At 37.0% G+C, this 24,203-nt stretch overlaps 1 protein-coding gene across 1 annotated transcript; it reads right to left on the bottom strand.

Moving 5' to 3' along the window:
- Positions 1 to 5,403: 5,403 nt before the first annotated feature.
- Positions 5,404 to 24,014, bottom strand: LOC131694597 (cGMP-dependent protein kinase 1-like). The gene is made up of 9 exons (XM_058983077.1): positions 23,996 to 24,014; positions 23,039 to 23,908; positions 22,292 to 22,981; positions 21,990 to 22,228; positions 7,504 to 7,601; positions 7,100 to 7,310; positions 6,140 to 6,371; positions 5,721 to 6,070; positions 5,404 to 5,632 (listed from the first exon to the last, which is right to left on the bottom strand). The coding sequence occupies exons 2-9, from the start codon at positions 23,426 to 23,428 to the stop codon at positions 5,470 to 5,472; spliced, it is 2,373 nt and encodes a 790-aa protein (XP_058839060.1). The 5' UTR covers positions 23,429 to 23,908; positions 23,996 to 24,014; the 3' UTR covers positions 5,404 to 5,469.
- Between the last annotated feature and the right edge of the window lie 189 nt (positions 24,015 to 24,203).

The following is a 24,203-nucleotide window of genomic DNA, read 5'->3' on the forward strand; positions in this document are numbered from 1 at the left end:
ATTATCATAACTATTAAGTGTCTTCTTGCAGACTATGAGTAGAAACGATTGAACAAACGCCAGAGGTTGAACTGGAAGGGCGATATTCAACCGTATTACAGGTTTTTCGCGACATTATAAACAATATTTAAATATCATAACTGCTTGACTGAGTATAATCGTTTGACAGTCTTACCTTTGCTGGGTTGCTTCAGTGTCACATTTGTTTATTTTTAACTCAACAAGAAAATAAATATTGAACCACCCTAATGCCGTTTCTTGATCTGCCCTAATCAACAGTCAATGTTATTTTCAAGATTTCATAATGTCAAAAAACAAAGTCAGCGCATTAAAATTGCTTGAAAAAACATATTTGGTCAACAAAATAAAAATTTGTTGAGTCACCCTAATAAACAGTTAATTTTATTTAATATATTTTCCGATCTCAATAATGTATTCAACTTACCAAAACTACTTGAAACCACCTTTTTCGAACCATTAGAAAGTGGCGATTGTGGTCTACAATCTTTTCTATACCGGACCACACTGTGGTATGCGGTGTGGCCTGTTCTCAATCCATATTAATTTGATTTCTAAATATCATTTGTCAAATACACATGAAGGTGAAACTAGAAATACATCTAGTTTGGCATTTCAAATCTTTGTTTTGAGTTATTTACATGCCTAGTTGTAATCAGCGATGCCAGATTTACAGACATGTCTGTATTTTACAGACTTTTGATGGTCTCCTACAGATGTAATCAGAAATCTACAGACTTTTAAAAGAGTAATAGTGTTTAACAAAATTGCACTTGAATAATTTTATCCGAATACGAGTGATTCCTTCACAATAGTTTACAAATTTCAAGCTACTTTTAAAGTAATAACGCAGTGTAAATAAAGTTTAAACAACCATCTACAGACTTTTACAGACATTTTAATTATTCTTCTACAGACATTTCACAAAAACATGTGGCACCCCTGGTTGTAATATACTTCGCTTTCTTTGAGCTTCAACAAACACTTCGGTGGCGTTAGGGGATAACACTTCATATGCGACCGTTTGTGTTCATTTTGGTGTTGTCCCTAACGCAGCGTTTGCAACGGTCGTGAAAAAAATTGCGTGAAAGCGCGAAAATCTAAGTATACAATATTGTTATGTGACTATCGATGATCAAATTCCTAGAACAAATGAATGCTCTAAAGTTTGAGATAGATAGAGATAGGTTTTTTGATAAATACAAGTGTAGGTTGGAAAATCAATATTTTGCTCTGTTGACCCCTAACGCGACATTTTCACCTCTCAGAATGACATGACAACCTGAAAAACATCGAACCCATAACATTAACGTTGTGTTAGGACTTTTAAAGTATTCTATTAAGTGTTTTGGCGTACATCGTAGGATTTTTCAAACGACAAGCTGTTAACAGTTGCATAACGCGTGCAAACGTTGTCCCCCTAACGCTGGAATGTGTCTATAATTATGCGAGCTATGGAGGGAAGAAACGACGCAATGATACACCACCGCGTAAACATATGCTTTAAATTCCAGTTTTAGACTAACTGTGGGCGCTATCGAATACCATCGGTACTTCTAAAAAGGTACATTTTGATGATTTCGCTTCCTGACATCGTTCGTTGCTGGAAATTCGTGCACATTTCCAGTCCACAAAAAGGAAAAATATAGACCCACTTCAGGCCCAATGCAAGCAGTACTTATTCGACGATCAGCATGGCTTCACGTCTGGACACTAAACAGCAACTAACCATTAGGCTGTCCCAAAAAAATCGATGTTCGAAAAGTCATGGTGCTCAACCCTATAATGAAAGATAAGCATATTTTAAGCACTTTTGTAGAACAAATCAGTTTCTAAAAAATCACCCAGAGGTTCCGCAAATGCGATTTATGAAAAATGGTCATTTTTGAGCAAAATTGTCGTATATAAGTGGTTTTCGCAACTTTTTCAAAGCCAAATTAGAATAATGAACCTTAGAGAATAAATCTCATTTAAAAGTTTTTTACAAAAAGTTCTTATATTAATTATAGAACCTCTTAATCATAGCAAAAAAAATATTTTTTTTTGGTTAATTCGGAAGAAAATCCACACAAAACGAATGTCAATAATTGCCTTTCTCATATAGAAAGGTTATGCAATCACTCTGAAAAACGTCAACCTAATCCCGGCCCGGAGGGCCGAGTGTCATATCCCATTCGACTCAGTTCGTCGAGATCGGAAAAAGTCTGTATGTGTGTGTGTATGTGTGTATGTGTGTATGTATGTGTGTGTATGTGTGTGTATGTGTGTGTATGTGTGTGTGTATGTATGTGCGTATGTGTCAAATAATGTCACTCATTTTTCTCAGAGATGGCTGGACCGATTTGCCCAAACTTAGTCTCAAATGAAAGGTGCAACCTTCCCATCAGCTGCTATTGAATTTTGGATCGATCGGAATTCTGGTTCCGGAATTACGGGTTTCAGAGTGCGGCCACACAGAAATTTCTCATAAAAACTATAGGAAAAATTAAAAATAGAATTTTTATTTTTGATGCTAAATGTATTCAAGGTGCATAAAACGTCGAGATTTGATGCAAAAACGAAAAAAATTTGACAAAGAATCACTTTTTTGGATTTTGCACATTTTTGCCTTTCTCATATAGAAAGGTTATGCAATCACTCTGAAAAACGTCAACCTAATCCCGGCCCGGAGGGCCGAGTGTCATATCCCATTCGACTCAGTTCGTCGAGATCGGAAAAAGTCTGTATGTGTGCGTGTATGTGTGTATGTATGTGTGTGTATGTGTGTGTATGTGTGTGTGTATGTGTGTGTATGTGTGTGTGTATGTATGTGCGCATGTGTCAAATAATGTCACTCATTTTTCTCAGAGATGGCTGGACCGATTTGCCCAAACTTAGTCTCAAATGAAAGGTGCAACCTTTCCATCGGCTGCTATTGAATTTTGGATCGATCGGAATTCTGGTTCCGGAATTACGGGTTTCAGAGTGCGGCCACACAGAAATTTCTCATATAAACTATAGGAAAAATTAAAAATAGAATTTTTATTTTTGATGCTAAATGTGTTCAAGGTGCATGAAACGTCAAGATTTGATGCAAACTCGAAAAAAAAAATTTGACGGCGATTCACTTTTTTGGATTTTGGCACATTTTTGCCTTTCTCATATAGAAAGGTTATGCAATCACTCTGAAAAACGTCAACCTAATCCCGGCCAAATTTTTTTTTCGACTCGCATAGGGTTTCTGGATTTTAACAGGGGCGTAGTAGATGGTTTACGGAGAGGGGTTACACCCCCCTCTACTGTTCGCTCCCCTCCTTTAAAAATCTCCTTAAATCACCCCTCAGACCACCACCCCATCCAGCCCTCATACCCCTCCCTTTCAACCCCATCATCTTGAAACCACCACTATATCACAAAGCATACCAATTTAAGCTGGGGAATCGTTCGTTCATGGGACTTTCGCCCTCTTCACATACCCACCCCCGCATGACAAAATGAGTTAGCAAGCAGATAACATTGATCTAATGCTGATTAGGCTAATGGAGTATGATATTTTTTTGTTTCAAGTGTTTCACCGTCGACACGTAGCTCATCAAGTTCGTGGCTGGCATGCCATTGTGTATAAGTGCAAACTGTACTAAGAATGTAATGGACATTTCCACGATTATGTTGAACATAAAAAGTCTCCGTGCCATAGTTTAGAGAAATGAGAAAGGCACAATTGCACCGCTAGGTGGATTAAAACAGGTTTTTTTTCAATTAACCAAAGGCATGTTTTGGAAAGTACTATTCATTGAATTTTTTTTTTAGATTTTCTCTACTGCGTTTGCTAAATCTTCACTAAATTCAATCAGTAATTTTCTTGGCCAAAATCGGTGAGGAAATAAACTGCTATTTTCGTTTTCCTGTATTTTCCCGTTCAAACTTAAATGACAGTAATGATCGTACTGAAAGAACAGTAGCTTTATGTGGAGAATTCTACGAGATGTCACTAAAAATGACACTGATAGAAACGAATTATTACTGACTATCACCCAAAATACGCAGAGTCAAAATAACTTCTAAAACTTGAATCATGACATATTTATTCGATAACATATGAAATGGTTTCAATTTAAGTGTTTTATTACAAGACTTATGAAACATTCGCATTAATAAATAAATCTAATCAATCGTGAATGTTACATAGGTTATAGCATCATTGGTGTTATCAAAAAGTTGTTGATCATGCACAATCCCATAAATCTCTCAATAACTACCTTAGAATAAGATGGTAGATTCCACACATGAAAATGTTTTGTAAGATTGTGAGAAATCCTTTTTATTTGACACCCAATATGCTTACACTGGTCAAGTTACGGTTGAGATATTGAACAATTAAAAAAAATGTAGCAAAGTTTCACGGTTTGAAAGCATTTACTAAAAATGCTATATCTCAGCCCCTCGACCGAATTTTCACAACATTTATTCACGAAAATTTTTGCAATGAATAGTACTTTCCAAAACATGCCTTTGGTTAATTGAAAAAAAAAATTATTGACATTCGTTTTGTGTGGATTTTCTTCCAAATGAAACAAAAAAATTTTTTTTTGCCATGATTAGGAGGTTCTATAATTAATATAAAGACTTTTTGTAAAAAAAAACTTTTAAATGGAATTTATTCTCTAAGGTCCAGAGAAAAATAAAAAAATATTTTAAAAATAATTGGGCTTTGAAAAAGTAGCGAAAACCACTTATATACGACAATTTTGCTCAAAAATGACCATTTTTCATAAATCGCATTTGCGGAGCCTCTAGATGATTTTTTAGAAACTTGATTTGTTCTACAAAAGTGCTTAAAATATGCTTATCTTTCATTATAGGGTTGAGCATCATGACTTTTCGAACATCGATTTTTTTTTGGGACAGCCTACTAACAATATTTAAGGTCTGCCGAAAACCTGGAAAGAATTTTGTCGGACACGTTCGAATGAAGTAACGGGAGTGCTTTTCGACTGTCCTGGATTTTAACTCACCTGATACGGTCATCCTATTCAAACTCATCCGATGTGAGAGCATAGTCACACCAACAGCAGCAATAAATAATGTTTGCCGTAATTCGACCACAATTACTCATGTGTGTGCTGTCAGAAAACTCCTGGAATGACCATTATGCTTTCTGATTCTTATTGGATCATATTTACTTGTTTTCCGCCCGAGAACAAACAAACAGAGCGCACATCGCACAGACATGTACCATAATTTTAATTAGATAGATTCAACTGCCTTCACGCTTCGAATGAATTTCTGTTTGCAGGATGAACCATCGTTACCTACCTGGAACTTTTTCAATGCGTTCTTGTTAAAGAAGTGCACCCATGCGGAAAGCCAATAATTTCACTCTCAGCTTACACGAAAAAAGCCCACTGGATTAAGCACACTCGCACGAGGTTATTTATTAATTTCAATTAGTCTGTATCGATTTAAGTGGAATTAAAAATTAATGTCCCACCCGGATGTCTCATCTGGGGGTTCGTCCTGATCCTTCGGGTACTCATCGAAATTGGACAGATCGGTGTCCGACAGTATCGGTCGCACCAGGGGAGCGGGTAGGGTGCGATCCTTAAGCCGCTGCCATTCGAAGCCAGCGAACCAGCTGGAAAAATAGGTACGATTCCGAAATAAATGTTTATGTTAATCTGACAGTGAAACCGACACTGTACAACCGAGTCGGGATTACTTACGGGTGGTTTTTAATATCAGCAATTCCATTTTTGCCGTAACCGAGCCGCTCGGCTGGGGTTTGTCGGCACAGTCGCTTAATCAGCACCTGCGCCTTTTTCGGAATTCTCGACGGCAGCTCAATAATATCGATTCCCCGCAGAATGGCATTGTATGTTTTCATGTGGTTTTTACCCCGGAAGGGCGGTTTTCCGACCAGCAGCTCATGGATGAACACCCCCAAGGCCCAATAGTCGACGGCTCGGTCGTGCCCCTTGTTGAGAATGATTTCCGGCGAAACGTACTCCGGTGTCCCGGCAAAGGTCCACGTTTTCTGATTCGCTCCGATCCGTTTGGCGAAGCCAAAGTCAACCTACGGAAGGGAATTGCTAAATAACCGGAGCATGGGCCAGTTTTTAAGAACCGATTTCACTATGCCTACCAGCTTTATGTAACCCTTTTCGTCCAGCATTAGATTCTCCGGCTTCAAATCCCGGTAGATCATGTTGCGGCTGTGTAGATACTCGAACGCTTCCACCACGCAGCCGGTCATGAAACGTGCCGTCCGTTCGTCGAAATATTTGCTCTTCTGCAAGATGGTCCACACATCGCCCCCGAGGCAGGCCTCCATCAGGAAGTAGAGGTATTTTTTGTCGCGATACGTTTTGTACAGTCTAGAATGAAGGAGAGTGTCAGTTTTAAATTGAATTCTTATTTTTTTTCTAATCTAGCAGTTCATCAATACCGTAAATCTCGATTAAAAATTCTCTTTTCATCAAACACCATGTCATTCATTCCTTCTTGCTTTATATTGTATAATTATGTAAATGATGTTGTGTTCCATCTATGAACGCCTCAAACAGGGAGCAATAACAGCAGAAGGAATTTTCACCATAATGTAACCGCCAATTGCACATCAGCTGCGAGGCATGCAAACTAAAAACTGTTTGTTTTTAACGTACGTGGCTAGCACATGTCACAACAACAAAGCCGCCAGAGTTGGGTGGCTGCTGCTACATGCGGTTATAATTTTCAATCAAAATTCGGTTTGTGCATTTTGATGAGTGCAGTTTCGGATGCAGTTAGTTGATAAACTACTAATTAGATAAATTAGTAAGCATAGTGCTACACAAATGAGTTCAACCAAACAACCTGCCGACCTCCATTACACGGAAAACACATCGTGGCGGAAAAGGAAACAAAAAGCTTGGTATTTAAAATAATTACCACGAGCGTTCCGACAATGACATTCCATCGTCTGAATCCATTCAACCGTTAATGCAATCCGACCGCGGAACCTTTTACAAAATAATGTAGGAAACATTCCAGAGGAAACACTCGAAACGGATGTAACCCAACCGGCTGCCACCCCCACCACCCAACTCAAGGACGCACCACCTACCTCACAATAAACGAACTGTTGCAGCTCAGCATGATGTCCTTCTCGCTGTAAGCGTGCTCCTGCTGCTGCTGTCGAACCATTTCGATTTTCTTGAGATATTTGAGGGCAAACGTTTGCCTGTCGCGGTACTGTACCAGCTCGACGCGTCCGAAACCACCGATTCCGAGCGTTCCGATGTAGGTCAGGTCGTGCAGCTGGATGTGGGCGTACTCTGTGCGGCGGGAGGTCACACAGGAGTTAGCGAGGGTAAATAATATGAATATAATGCCATTCACTGTCAAACGGCTAAGTGACGATGACAGGGAATGGGGAATTTCGGGATCCACATTAGCATTTCCAGCTTCTGCGGGAGAAGCTCCGTTTTGTTGCGGATGTAAACTATGAATGATTGACGTTAAACTTACCGGAAATTGTTTTTCGATTGTCGGAAGTTCGAGGCATATCATCGAACAGTTTTATTTCGCGTAATTTCTCCAAACCTCCAAGGAACTCGTTGAAGGCACTGAAAGAAACCAATTGTTAGTATTTTTCTATTGTCTTCTGTATTACACTTTAATGAAATATTTAACTAGGGCTCGAGAAAGATCGGAAGATTAAACTAAAACTGCAGTTTGTGAAGGTCCTTGAACAGGAAAAGATGTAAGTGCACGAGATACTTCTTAAGCTAAAGAAAATTATAAAATTAGAAAAAATTCTTGAACTAAATAAGGTAGAACTGGAGAAAATATCAGTCCTTTGAAAGATATAAGGGGTAAAATTAGAATCGCAGAAAAATGTAGAAATATAAAAAATTCTCTAGCGCGTGGAGAGTGGATACATTTTATTTTTGAACAAGCAACCTAGAGAGATGATCCTGAACCAATAATAGAGTAGTTCACTATTTTAGTATATGTGTGGCCACTAGGGTGTCCCAAAATGACACCATGTTAAAAAAAAGTCATCGGGCTCACTTCTTAAATGAAAGGTTAGAGTATTTAGAGCACTTTCTTCTTCGGAGTGAATTTGGTAAAAAGCTCCCTACTGGTGGCGAGTTTTGATTTTTTGAAAAATGGGCCGATTTTGGGTAAAATTTCAAATGCATGCCTCTTGAAGTGCTCCTGAACGACCTTAGATTTTTTCAGCATTTTTTTATTTTCTGAAGGTCCTAATGGAGAAGTTTGGATAGTTGGTTTGTAAAAATTTTGAATTGTAAGAGCGGCAGAGCCATTAAAACATAGTAAAAAGTAATTTTTGATGTTTTTTAGTAGTTTTTCTTCAAAATTGGGTATCTACAAAATTTTAAAAGTATAGAAAGCACTTGAGCCGAATACAGGGGCCTAATTTTGCAGAAGAAAGTTTATAGCTACGGCCAATAGGGTATGGCATAACCTCACTCTGCGCTGGATCAAAGTTATTTGAGACATTAGTACACTAAGGCAAAATGCATAGCGAATTTCATAAGATTCATCTTATGATGACAAGAAAAATAACAAAACTATGTTTTCATAAGATTAATATGAAAAACATACGACTTGTATAATTACCTTAACATTTTATAAGTTATTGCATATGCCAGTCGTTCGAGTTTCATACGAGCATCTTATGTTTCTCATAAACATAAGAGAAATGTATAATATTGTCTTATGATAATTCAAAGATGCGTTATGGAAAATTAAATCATAGTAAACCGATTTGACGAAATAAATGCCGCTTCATAAGATAGTCTTATGATTTACATACGTCCTGCTTCTGGCTAAAAAATATACGATGTACTTATGCAGTTCACTGTATTTTTTGGCTGAGTGTAGGAAACGTGCTGTTTCGTGAGACCAAAGCATACATATCGAAGGATCAACATGGCTTTTTTCTGCCTGAAAACAACAACTACTAATCTAGCCCAATTCACTTCGCTTTGTATTAAAAATATTGAAGTTCGATCTCAGGTCGATACTGTATACACGGATCTCAAGGCTGCATTCGATCGTGTAGACCACTCTCTTCTACTGGCAAAGATAAAGCGGCTGGGCGCTTCGTGAAATTTCACAGGGTGGCTTAAATCATATCTCGTAAATCGTTCTCTATCTGTAAAATTAGGAAATAGCGAGTCATACAGCTTCATTAACTTGTCGGGAGTGCCTCAAGGGAGCAATCTAGGACCGTTGCTTCTTTCGTTGTTCTTCAATGACGTTTGCTATGTTATACCTCCAGGGTGTAAACTTATATACGCTGATGATCTCAAACTATTTCTCATTGTGCGGTCAATAGAAGATTGCGTGGCACTACAGCGACACTTAGATGCTTTTTGTAATTGGTGTAGTCGCAACTTGCTGGCTCTCAGCGTGGCCAAATGTTCCATAATATCTTTTACTCGCAGAAAAAAAAACCCAATACTCTGGAGCTACACCATCTCAGGGAATCGCTAGAGAGAATGACAGTTATCAGAGACCTCGGAGTACTCCTGGACTCACAACTGACATTCAGAAATCATTACTCTCATGTTATAGCACAGGCAAATAGAAATCTCGGCTTCATTACAAGAATCGCCAAAGAATTCACTGATCCATATTGTTTACGGGCACTCTATTTCTCGCTAGTTCGATCTGTCCTGGAAGCTTTAGTACCCATTTGGTGTCCTTATACGAACATTTGGATCAACCGAATAGAAGCAGTGCAGGCAAGATTCCTCCGTTTTGCTCTTAGAACTCTCCCATGGCGTAACCCAGCAGAGCTACCACCGTACATCGATCGCTGTCGTCTGCTCGATATGGAAACCCTAGCGAAAAGGCGGAACACATTTAGAGCAGTATGTGTTGGGAAGATATTAACTGGTCAAATAGATGCTCCAGATATTCTCTCACAAATAAATATCTATGTGCCCCCTAGAAATCTCAGATCGCATAACTTCTTAAGACTGGAATTTGAGCGCACAGAGTATGGTCAGAACGAACCCATTAGGGCGATGTGTTTTAATAGGGTTTATGACCATTTTGACTTTTCTGTATCTTGTGCTGTTTTCAAAAATAGACTAAGAAGGTTGACTTAGATTTTAAGATTCCATTTTTGTAATATTTGTAATTTTTGTTCTTGCAATACTGTGTACGTAAAAAAGAAAATGTGACTAACATAGTCGAAATAAAAAAGGGAAAAAATATGTGATTATGTTTAATTGTAGTGTAAAATCATTGTAATCAACTGCGAAAAATGTGAAAAGATGATGGGTTTTTACGCCCATTTGAGGCTTGCTTCTGAAGTATATCCTGAAATGGGCTTTTCCTTTCTAGAAACATTTCATGTAGACCAACACAGGTCAGATGAAAAATGAGAATAAATAAATAAATAAATAAATGAGTTCTTTAAGTTTTTGTAAAATAACCTTTTGACATTTTATGATATTCATCAAAAATAACACTGTTCTACAAAATAAAACAACTTAAGTGTGCTTAGTTCGCATATTATTTTTCGGAAAATGGAAGGAAAAATGGCGTTTTTCGCTTGTATCTATTACATCAGAAACGGTTTTTATGAGCATTTGACGATTATTTTTTTAATTATTTTGTATACTAATAGCCACCTAGCAGGTTTGAAAATCACTAAAATTAAACAAATATGTCGAGTTAATGGCAAGTTATGGCGTATATTAGTATTGAAAATGCTTTACCCTACTATATGGGGCTGGGGCTAGGTGTAAAACTAAAATCTGATTTCGAACTGTGTCACGAAAATGTTGCATAATTTTAAATGACTGTAGCGCTGTTAATTGTTGATGGATTTGCGTCATTTAAATACTAATAGATTCAGAGATATCCAACTTAAAATTTATTGCAACTATAAATTGGTATTTCAATTGAACACTATTGAAAAATCCGTATTATTGAAAAAACATTGGGAAAATGTAAGAAAACAAAGTTTTGTTTACTTTTTGTTAATTATTGACGGATTTTCATGATTCGAACACCAATCGATTCCGAAAATTACCAGTAAAAAATTGTTAGCAAATTAATATTAGCACACTATTGACAAATACGTAAATATGCAATTAATAGGGAAAACATATACAATTTTCACAAATTTGCGGAAGACTTTCCCTAACACAGACCTCATCTCGACATTCATAAACGTCCTACACATTTCATCGCTGGATATAAATTTTGACCGAATTTCTTCATTGCCATGCCTGTCCTGCTGGCAGAACCAGTTGGATTATTACTATTGTTGCTTGTAGGATAGCTGTTAGGGGTATTTCATTTGATCACGAGCTACGGAAAGGGAACGATTGTCTGTGTGCGCTGGAAGGATTTTATTCGCAGCTTTAAACGACGATGGCGAAACAGAAGCGTGACGGCAAATTGCTGGTTTATTCCGTGCGTATCAGCCGTGTAGGCAAGGCTCAAATCGTTCCACAGGATTATAGTTGCGTATCTCAAAACATAGTTGTTAGCAAACCGTCCTTATTAGGACGAGTATATAATGAAAAACATCAATTAGAAAATTCTGCCCAAAAGGATGGTCTTCCATCTGCACCAAACAGTTAATAAAAGAGATCGCCTTGTGCTCATTTGACATGAGTTGCGAAAGAAGAATGTTCGTCTGTGTGTATGCAGCAGAAACGAATCGCCGGCAAAGTTCGAATTGTTTCAAAGGATTCGCGTTCCGTATCCCAAAACATAGTTATTAGCAAACTGTCCTCATTAGGACGAATAGATAATGGAAAAAAATTCATTTGCGCCTTTAAGGGTTAATAATGCTGCATTTTCAATGTAACTGCGGTCGTGTCTTGTACACAACCCTTTAATTTTTTGAAGGCTAAGTTGATTGTCGTATTCACGTTTTGTAAATAAGGTGTTATTTCCATGTTAGGAATTTTAAAGTGGATAAAAATGCAATAGAGTGAGGTGAGTGTTGAAAACTGATATTTACTGTTTAGATCACATAGTTCCGAAATAGTCAAATTTGGGGCAAATATCCTCGAAAAAGTTTTACAACAGGATACAGCACATCTTCTGACACAATTCGTTTGTTGAAGATGCCTCCTAGAAGTAATTATGGAGAATTAACTCTTGGACTAAGACTTGGCGTCATTAGCAAAGTTATCATTATTTTTATAATTTAAGTTACAAAAAAATCATCAGATTAAACCTCGTTTTGACATCCTAAAGACGTACAGAAAACGTCATTTTTCATCATTATCCTTCTATTTTCCGAAAAACAATGTGCTCGGCTCAATTTAAGCCTAATAGTGGAAAATTCTGGACTGTATGTTAGTTTAGTAAGATAGAAACACTTATTTGCACTTCAATTTCTTTACTTCCAGTAACATTTCGTTTTTGTAATTCACATTAAATTTTGATGTTAATTATACAAAGGTTCGAATCTAACTGATCTTAAGCCAGCTCATCAATCGTGTGCAAGCCAATCCATTCGCGCACTTTCTGTACATTCATCCCCTTTCGTTGTCAACTGTGCCATGACTCTTTCAGTGGGTTGCCTGGGTTGCCAACTCTAACGAAATTATCATAGCAACCGCTGCTAATAAAAGGAGCGAAAATTATTTTCTCACGACAGTTAATACATTTCACTAGGCGGAAGGATATCCGCCAACACAATGTGTGGTCAAAGCACATTTGAACTGATTTACTTTTTGGAACAGCATTATTTTTGATGAATTGCTAAAAATGTCAAAGGTTATCTAACAAAAACTTAAATAACTCATACCCCATTAGCAGTAGCTATACACTTTCTTCGCCCCTGTATTCGGCTCAACTATGTAAAGTGTTTTCTATACTTTCAAAATTTTGTAGATACCCAGTTTTGAAGAAAAAATACTGAAAAACACCAAAAATTTCACTTTTTACTATGTTTTAATGGCTCTGCCGCTCTTATAATTCAAAATTTGTACAAACCAACTTCTCCATTTGATCTTCAGAAAAACAAAAAATGCTAAAAAAAAATGTTTTAGACACTTCAGGACAACTTTAACAGGCATAAATTTGAAATATTATGCAAAATCGGCCCATTTTTCAAAAAATCAAAATTCGCCACCAGTAGGAAGCGTTTTAGCAAATTCACTCCGAAGAAGAAAGTGATGCTAACACCCTAACCTTTCATTTAAGAAGTGAACCCGATGACTTTTTTTTAACATGATGTCATTTTGGGACACCCTAGTGGCCACTATAGTATTTGGCAGCCTTGTACGCAGCGCACCTGGGTTCGAGTCCCGACCCCACACATAGGGATAGAAATTTTTCATAATAGATTTTTCTAACCCGAAGAGGCGAATGATCTTAAGGTTAAAACCTCTATAATCGAAATAAAAAAATAACAAAAAGTTTTTGGCAGTAAAATGAAAGTTCAGATAAAGTTAAAACTAACTATTTCATTCTGAAATATTATCTCTGTGGCGTCACATAATTTCAAACCCCTTCCCTTAGAACTTTAGCGCCACAAATATCTGAGCCCCGTTTAATTCAAATGCCAAAAATTATAAACAAAATCTAATGCAGAAAAGGTTAAAAAGTAAACATATCGTAAACAATTCAAAAGTTAAACGAGGCCATAATTGAAGAAATATTTAAATGAAAAAATAAACATAGTTTAACAGAAAAAATAAAAAAAAGACAAGTGAAACGATGAAAATATCCAAAACGCAGAAAAGGACGATACAACAACGAACATAGAAAATTAGACAGAAATAGTAGAAAGATAAATGATAATATTAAGAAGGACAAAATTGTCGGAAATTGCAAAACAAAAAAAACAATGAAAGCAAGTACCGTAAACCGGGGTGACATTGATCACTTTTCGAAGTAATCATTCCTTATTTTTAGATGCAACACATTTTTTTTCAAGTTTAATATTTTTAAACCATTGGATGGTTTTACCTAAAATTGTCCGCTTACAGCTACTTTCTTAAAAATGATTTCAAGTTGAAGTCCGTTTTCGTGTTCCGGAGTGTCTTTGATAACATGCATGTTTACCCACATTAAGTTGATGATGTCAATGTTTTTCATTCAAATGTTTGTTTAAACTAACTCTGGAAAGATACTCGTTGTTAAATTGATGTTAATTGGTATTATACAAAGTATTTCAATGTACTGTAAAATTTCAGTAACCAAAATTCGTATAATTTGTGTCCAACTAGAATAAAAGATCCTGAAAAACTTTAAAACTGCCAAAAAATTTTTTTCAGTATTTTATCAATGTACAAAAAGCTTCATCTATTTAACACGTTGGAATATTGAACAATAAAAAAATGTTACGAATTTTAGCTTAAAATAATTTGAAATAATTGCCAACTAGTTTCACAAAAACTGTATTAAAAATAAACAAACTCTTAAAACTAAATTTAGCATACCCCAGTCTAAAGGAAAATAAAAACACGCTTGTAATTTATTACTCTTGCTCAAATATGAGATTTATTTGTTTTATAAAAAATAGACGCTTAACGAAGCTTCGTAAAAACAGGTAATGTCAAATTTCAGTTTTATTTCTAGTTTTTGTACCCAAAAACCGAACAATATACTCAAAAAGTATAACAAATCAGTATTTTATAAGTTTAGAGTAAAAATCATTTCAAATTAAAATGATTCGGTAGACTATTCTGGGTTAATAAGCGATCTACGAAAAAAGTTTCGAGTGATCAAAGTCACCCCGATGATCAAAGTCATCCCGGTTTACGGTACCTAGCATATTTTTGCAAAAGTGGAAAAAAATGCCAAAAGGCCAAAATTGACAAAACCGCTAAAAGGGTAAGGAATATAATATAAATTACCTAACACTTTTAAGGCAGGGTATGATCAAATGTAACATGTTGTGACATATGAAGGAAGGGTAGAACGTTAAGTAATATGTGTTTACTGAAGAAAAAATTCTTTTAAAGAACTCTAGGTACCAGGGGAATAGGGGATAAAAACAATTATTATATTTGGGAAGCGGGTAGATAATATTGGGCAATTTTCGCGTTTGATAATTTATGTCTGTTCTCTAAAAAGTCTAAAACGGAGCAAATGCAGAATGGGAGGAAATAGATCAGAATTGCAAAACAAGATGAAAATAGTTAAAAAAGACAAAAATTGCAAAAATATGCAAAAGACAAATAAATAAAAAAGGGGGTGGGCGTAGCGTATTGGTAAATCGATTGCCTTGTACGCAGCGCACCTGGGTTCGAGTCCCGACCCCGCACATAGGGTTAGAAATTTTTCATAAGAGATTTTTCTAACCCGAAGAGGCGAATGACCTTAAGGTTAAAACCTCTATAATCAAAATAATAAAAAAATAGATAAATAAAAAAAGGCAAAAAGATACGAAAAGGCAAACGAACAAAAAAGGAAGTACAAAAATTGTAACAATGAAAAAAGGCAAAATGACAAAAGGCGAAAAAGTGAAAATGCATAGAACTTAAACAGGCCCGTAACCAGGATTTTGTTTCGGGAGTGACTTAACAATTATTGCATAAATGTATCACTTATGATGACTTGATACAATCATTAGACACTCTATGAAATTTTGGAAAGTTAAAGTAAAAACAATTTTGAACAACTAAAATACAAACTATAAATCTTAAATATATGTTCACTACAAGAAAAGCAATAGTACATCAACGAATTATTGATTTTAAATTTGATTTTTAGTATTTATTTACAAGTTACAGCAATGAATATTCAAGAGAAACTATTTAGGGGCTAATCGACTACGACTAGACTACACGTTTGCAAAATATAAAAGACGCTAAATCGAAATGAGCAGAAAATATCCTGAAAATGTTCGAACGAAAAGTGTGTCGAAATTTAATTTTCTGATCTGGCATGCAATTTGAAAATGCGGTTAAACCAGTTAATCTTCTATTTGCTCGATCTGGCCTCTTGCAATTGGAACCAGTTCTGCATCATCACGCGAATTTGCTCAATTCTATGATATTATTAGTTTAAATGAAACGTTATTCAAAATTGGCCCCGGGCCTGGTTAACCAGAGGGCAAGGCTTCTTCATAAGTCACTCTTCATGTGTTTGGGCTCCAGCCAGGAAGAATTCCTAGCGATCATTAGGATCATAGCACTAGCTCTGCAGTTTTCCCGTAGATGGAGAATCGGTTGCGAAGTCTGGCGAATCAGACGTTCCGCTATGAAACGTAGTATCGCTCATAGTACATTCAAGCCTTCTGTGCACTTTTACACGATATTGTCGGCAATGTTGTCAGTCAAGTGAGAAAAAATAATAATTAATTGTTTATTTAGATATTAAGATTCTTCTATGGATTCTATATGTTTAATGAAATTGATACTTTCCATATCGCTGAACCTACGAATCGCGAATTTATTATCAGCGCCAATTTGTATGGCCCACTTTATAGTCCCTCTGGCAGTTGGATTTGTTACGATAATTTCTGTTAAACGTCCTAAGTCAAATCGCCAATTTCTTAAACACTAATCCACTCAGTAATTGGTTAGTTTTTGGAATATTATAAATGACGAATTTCGTACTAAATCGTATTCAGAGTTGGCAGCACCCTCTCAGATTTTACGGAAACTTTCTGTACATGAAGACCTTGCCACAAAAAGCCACTTTGCATACTTTGTTTTTCCAAAAATGATCTAGAGTTTCTTTTGAAAAGGGTCAAACATTTTTACCAATTTTTTCAAATGGCTATAGTCTAAAAATGACAAATCCTACGAAAAATGTTGTAGGAGTGATTTTCACAAAATTAGTTTAATTTTTGAATGAGAAAAAATTCAAAAAATTCTGCATCGACTCCTACACTGAAAAAATCGATTTTAAAAATTTTAAGTCTTTATTCAAAAAACAATCTTTGATTTGCATGAAATTTTGTTGCAAAATAAGTAATTATGTTCCCTACCTACCGTCAAAAATTCAAGTTGGACACTTTCAAGGAAAAAAAGTTATTTGAAAAAAAAACTTTTCCTTGTCCAAACTGAGTGTTTTCAGTGTATTTTTATCGAAAACTAAACCAATGAAAGTCATAATTATCTCAGAATCCAATTTCCCAACTGCTATAGTTGCCTGATACATGCAAGAAGTATCAGTAACGAATTTGGTATATATTCATAACAAACTTGAATTAGTGTGCATATATGCGAGATTTAACTAAATACCACCTGTGTAGCGATTTTGTTGGCTATTTTCGGCAAATTTAAGACTAAGAGAAATGTACCAAGACCATGCAGTAGACTTTGATGCAACGCCCAACTCCTACTTAGTAGAAGGCAAAGGACTCTTCACATTTCCTTTCGATCATGTCCATATGAGCCTGCCTAGTCCTAGTTTTCCGTTCTAATTTTATAACTGATTCGCTCTAGAATACCTATCCGTCGTACAATTTCATTGCTTTCTTTTCTCTTAGTCTCAAATTTGCCGAAAATAGCCAACAAAATCGATACAGAAGAACCTTGCGGCAAATGAAACATAGTAACGTAAATACTACTTGGCCGTGTACGAAGAAGTACACTCCGCTCCGCTGTGGAAAATGCGGAGAGAATCATGTAAAGTTTTCCTACTGTGGGGAGACTCCGCATGATCTCTTAACAACAAGAGCGCTACGCCACGACTTTTTCAACGTTTTCTTGTACACTAAAGAGCGAGAGTCTGACCATCCCATGGTGGAAACATTTTCTAATGTGCCTATAAATTTCCGAAAGAGGAAAATCAGTTTTCTCTCCTAAGTTTCCTCGGAAAAGCCTGAGAGTGCCCCTTGAAGGTTGCTGTTACAAAACCGAAGTAAGTGGTTCCTGGTCTCGGGAATCTTATAAACTAGCAGAAATTTCCACATGGGACAACAAAAATCCCAAGTGATCATATATTTCAGTCCTAACATTTTTCCCCATGTTGTACACAATGCATTTGCACTACGATTAAAGGTCAGACAAACCGAGTACCCGACGCGAACAACCGTGAACAGTAGGGCATTGCAAAAAAAATTTTTTTTTTAATTCTCAAAGGCCCCCCCCTCTCATATTGTGACAAATGTCAAAGTAAGCTCAGATGCCAAATTTCACATCATTTGGACAATTTTAGACCCCCACCCACTTCGCTTGAAATTTTTTGAAATTGGTACTATGGGAAAATATGGAGGAAAAATACATTAAATGCTATAACTTTTGAAGTAGCAATCAGAAAATTACAATTTATACCTCTTTTAAAAGGAAATAATCTAAGTATTTGAATGAAGATATATTTGTTTCTTAAAAAATACGGGAAAGTGGGGTACTGGGTCATTTTGGCCCCAAAATCCCCTATTTTTAATGATTTTTCTGCTCCGTGATATTTTGTAGTTTTTCTAATGTAAAAAAATATCAAAAATCGAACGGAAACCTTTTGACCTTAGTCCGAATCCGAGAAGTTGGGGTTAAATGGCCTTTTGACATTCATATTAAACTTCATCATTTTCTCGTGAATATATCTCTATTATTCTTCACTCAATTTTCATAAACTATACCTTGTTGAACGTGCAAAATCCTTAGGATTATAACAAAAATAAATTCGTTACCGGTAAAATTCAGGAACATCAAATTACCTGACATACAGTGTCGATTTCACATTTTTATCATAAAATCGCACATATTAACTCCATTTAACAACAAAATTCTTGTTTAATTTACTACTTTTAGTGTAAAATATGCTTAGGGATCACATGAGAAAAGTTTCATTCCTGGAAAAATAGGGGAAGTTGAGGTATTAGGACAAAAAATGAAAAAAATGAGATTTGTAGAGTAAATATCAAAAAGTTTGATGTTTCTGAATATTACCTTTAACGTTTTTATTTTTATTTTATTCCTCAGAATTTTACACGTTCAATAAGTTACATTTTATGAAAATTGATTGAAGAATAATAGAGATATATGCATGAGAAAATGATAAAATATAATATGACTGACAAAAAGCCCTATAACCCCAACTTCTCGTATTCGAACTAAGGTCAAAAGGGTTCCGTTCGATTTCTGAAATTTTTTTACATTAGAAAAACTACAAAATATGTATGATTTGCATCACGGAGCAGAAAAATCATTAAAAATAGGGGATTTTGGGGCCAAAATGACCCAGTACCCCACTTTCCCGTATTTTTCAAGAAACAAATATATCTTCATTCAAATACTTAGATTATTTCCTTTCAAAAGAGGTATAAATTGTAATTTTCTGATTGCTGCTTCAAAAGTTATAGCATTTAATGTATTTTTCCTCCATATTTTCCCATAGTACCAATTTCAAAAAATTTCAAGCGAAGTGGGCGGGGGTCTAAAATTGTCCAAATGATGTGAAATTTGGCATCTGAGCTTACTTTGACATTTGTCACAATATGAGAGGGGGGGCCTTTGAGAATTCAAAAAAAAGTTTTTTTTGCAATGCCCTAGTGAACAGTCTCCTACTTCGTGGTGGGCTGCTTAGAATTTTACGCGAAAGGGACTTTTGAACGTCGGATCGCCCAAATTTTTCCCAATATACACGATGCTACAAATGCAAATGAAAAACTTGATGAAAGCTGAAAAACGCGATTATTGGCACCGGTCCGTCGACGGATTAACGGACAGATCATCAGAGAAACAATGTTTCGTCTGGTGGCTAAGGTCTACGTTGTGTATTCGATTCATTATTGGGGAGTATATTACACTAGAATCCACTTGAAATTAATGTAGTTATATGCAGGGAATCGTTTTATGAAGTTATTTCTTAGTTGACATACATGAAAATTGTATAATTGAAAATTGTATAATTAACAATTTTGTATTTTTCAAACAATCCATGTTACGGCTGCGCGGTTCAGTTTTCTCGTACGGCGGTGCTGGTAAATTCATTACTGCATAGACAGCAGGGTGCATTTTAAAAATGATCCTTTTGAAATTTTCGAGTATCAGCGGTGCTTGCTTACATTCGCAATTCTCATTTGCTTTGCAGTGGAATTTTCTGCTCTCCTCCTGGATAATTTGCAACAGAATCTTTTTGGGGTACAGCGTGGTTTCATTCTAAAAATTGTTTTTTATTCACCAGCACATTGCAAGCTACTTACTTGACAATTAGAAATCACCAAGTCAAAATTTCACAGGTCTATAAACAAGAACGACAAGTTTTTTTTATTAGAACAATCTGGTGATTGTATTGAAATGAATCTTTGTGAATGAATGAATGCATTCATTTGCGATCCTTTCTACTTTCATTCAAAACACTACATATGTGATGGAGAATGAATCATTGGGTGAACACTAACATTGCCGTGCGCTGTCACTTTTTTCAGTGTTTTGTTTGGTTTCTCGCTTTCGCATGAACACGTAACTTTACACAAGAAGGGTTGCCGAGCTCGGGTTTCACAGTAGGAGCATATTAGTGGATGATTTGAAATTGATCGTTTCGTGAAATGATTTTTTCCATGCCTGGTAGGGAACATAATTACTTATCTTGGAACAAAATTTCATCCAAATCGAAGATGGGATGTTTTTTTGAAAATCGAGTTTATATTTTTTAAAATCGAGTTTATCAGTGTAGGAGTCTATGCAGAATTTTTTCAATATTTTTATTCAAAAATTTGACGAATTTTGTAAAAATCACTCCTACAACATTTTTTGCAGGATTTGACATTTTTTTTATTACAGTCATGTGAAAAAAATTGGAAAAAAAAGTTTGACCCTTTTCAAAAGACAGTCTAGATCATTTTTGGAAAAACAAAGTATGCAAAGTGGTTTTTTGTGACAGTTCTCGTGTACAGAAAGTTTCATTAAAATCTGAGACGGTGCTGCCAACATTTGTACGAGTTGGTGCGAAATTCGTCTCCTGTCAGATCCACTGCAGTTTCTAGCCAAATGTTCTATTCTGTGCATGTATTCTCACCTCAACGATCCAATGGTTGCCTCCTGGGCGTAGCAAATTTCACCTCATCTAAAAAAAATCTCCAACTGATGAGTTACCAAATGAATCATTCTACTTTTTCAGCCGATTAAAACAAACGTGAGGATCACGCACATGAAAGGACCTCACCAGAAGTTAGAAGAAGAGCGGCCAGTATTGCACTTGCAGAAAATAATCATGACAAGGCTAACAACTAATGACTTGTTTCACATCAAACATTGCATTGTCCCGAACCGAGCTTAATTCCCAGATAAAAATAAATTTTGTGCAATCAGTACAATAAATAATTGATTATTTATACCTGAAATTGCATTACAATATGTTTTCAAGTTTACGTTTTGGTTAGGCCGCAGTACTGATTCTGTCCTGTGTGCTGGATGCGAAAAGGTTGTTTTAATTATGGTAGTGTATCCGTCTTTCTGAATCACGTATTACAACACTAGGCTAATCCGAGCATTTAACGAGGGCTTTTAAAGTGGATTAATCATAAATAAATTTCCAGCTAAAAGAAAAGTATGTTTTATATGGTTGCTGCTGAATAACGAGATACGAGGCGGTAATTGTCGGTTCATAGCGCATATTTTTGCTAAGCGCCGTGCCGTCCTGTTTCGGTTTACTATCGGAATGAAGCGAAGTATCAAATATTTCAAAAACGAATTTTATTTTAATTAACAGTGGGATTTGGAGGATAGCTCTAAATAAACATGTACACAGCAAATAACGTATATAACTAGAACTCATTTTTGCACACCTGTTTTAGTCAATTAGATATTGTCATTATCCCATATGCTTGGTTCAAAACCAAAAGCTGCCTATATGTCGTGACAAAATTGGAAATGCCAACTCAAACTGTTCACGAAAAGAATAGCGAAACCGAATAATACATCATAGAAAGATAAATCGAGACTCTAGACGGCCGATTTGGTCGCTCATCTTTAACAACTTCCCTAAGCGGCTGAAGGTGTGTGTTAATGACAGTATTATGAGTAAAACATTAATCACGGATAAATTTTCCTCACTATGTAGGGCGAAATTTACCTGTCCAAACAAATGTAAATCATACTCACATTCGATTCAACGTCAAACACTCGGTCCCCGGTGGATTGGCAATAATACTAGCCATCCGACGATCTTCATGCAACAGAGCCTGCTCTCCAAAATATGCACCTCGCTGAAGTGTCCCCACCAGTCTGTCAACAACATTGCGATCCGTTTTGATCACACTCACGCTGCCACCCCGAATGATATAGAATTTGTCGCCGGGGTCACCTTGCTGTATAATCGTAGACCCAGTTGCGTAGAACTCCTACAGATTAAGAAAAATCATCAACACTCCACAGTCTTCGACTCTGATCAACCGCCTTCTTACCCGTTTCAACAAATCAGAAATCTTAAGCAACTTATCGATTTCCAGATCCTTCAAAATGGACACCGTGCTCAGAAACTTTACGTTCTCCTCCCGCTCCTTCCGGCCACTCTTCATCATAATCTTCTGGAACACCTTCCGCTCCAGCATCCAAACTTTCGCCTCGGTCGTCACCCGAATCGACGCGAACCGTTTCGCCTTATACAGGATAGCCAGCTCCCCGAAGACGACCCCCTTGCCGAACGATTTAATGACCTTGTTGTCGACGACCACCTCGTACGTTCCGGTGGCCGATACGAAGAAGTGCGCACCGATGTCACCCTCCTTGATGATGTAGCTGTTGGGTGGAAACGTCATCGAACACATTGCATCGGTGACGGCCTTCAGTCGTTCCTCGTCCATCAGATTGTTCAGAAACTCGTTTGCCGAGATTGCTTTCTTGATCAGCACTTCAGCGTCTCGTGCTTTCGGGTGGTTTGGGATCACAATTTCCCGGGAGCTTTTGCCTTCTGGTCTGTCCGATAAAACGCCCTCTTTACGGGCTTTCTTCAGAATGCCTGTTCTACTGTTGTTTAGTTCTTCGATTTTTGGAGGGGGCGTAGATTTCCGTGATTCCGATTGGGTGGGCTCATCTTCAACGGGGGTTGGTGGAGGGATTCGGGTTGGTGGTGCAGTTGTTGGTGCTAGATTGATCTGAAATAAATATATTTATAATAGGTTCACATGTGCTAAAGTATCATAAGACTTTACCACCGAAGATGCAACTTCGGTCATCTTCAATTGAGCGTGATCAGTCCGGCTGATCATATCGTGTAACTCGGGAGGTGTTCTCGGTGATGGCAGCTGGGGAGGTGTAGGTTCTTCGTCCTGAGAGGTGTCTCCTTGTTCATCTTCGTGATTCTGTCGAGGTGGTAACTGAGGCGGTACGGGTTCATCCTCCTCTGAACTGAATACTTCTGGGACGGATTCGGTTGCAAACTTCGACAACGGGATGGTGTCATAGTCATCCGAGGTTTCCGATGCTTCCGATGCAAGTTTGGTCTTGGGTGACTTGGTAACTTGCTTCCGAAGGGCAGGCTTCGGAGATGGGAGATTCGTTTGGATTGTTGTAGTGTGGATTTTGGGGACGGGTGCTTCCATCGCTGCCGGTGCAGTTTCCTTCAAGATAATCTTCTCTGTGACTGGTAAAATTTTCTGACGATTGAGTTCATTCTGAAGCTCGCTAATTTCCTTGTCGAGTTTAACCAGTTGTGACCTGTCCACTGTGTTTGGTTGCTCCCTCAGCTTCGATTCCAGTGCTAGTTGGAGGAGTATTTTGGTCTGTTGAATCTCTTTCAACTGTTCGTAGCTGCTGTTTCGATCGTTTTCCTGTGAGCTGGCGCTGATTCGATCATCAACAGTTGCGACTGGTGTTTTTCGTACCTGCTGTGTTTGGGGAGCTTGTGCCGGCCTGGTGTCCCAGGCGACACCGTTGGAAACATTTAATCGTTCGTCCAGACTACCCAGCCCAGACTCACGTTCCGTTCCCTTTGGCGACAATTTGCCAGTCGATTTCGTTGTCGATACATATCGGGAGGGGTTGAACTCTTGGTCATAAATTCGTGTGCTCAATCGTACAGGCTGGTGAGATGAAAATGAAAGAAGAAAAAAATGATATTAATTGTCAATTATATTAATTGTCAAGACGAAAGAATGAAGTGTACAAACAAGCAAATATTTATCAGAAACGTAGCGTCATAGTGCAGAGAAAACCGTTATCGTGCCAAATTAAACGAAGCTTCTGAGAGCTTTATGCTGTAAATCAGGTCCAAACAACGTATGTTTAGATTACATCGGACACTGTGTAGACACTGCACAGGATCGGTATCAATTTTTGATTGAAATATTATCTAGTTGCATCAACCTTTCGTTTTGA

This window comes from Topomyia yanbarensis, unplaced genomic scaffold (genome assembly GCF_030247195.1).
Source record: "Topomyia yanbarensis strain Yona2022 unplaced genomic scaffold, ASM3024719v1 HiC_scaffold_105, whole genome shotgun sequence".
NCBI lineage: Eukaryota > Metazoa > Arthropoda > Insecta > Diptera > Culicidae > Topomyia > Topomyia yanbarensis.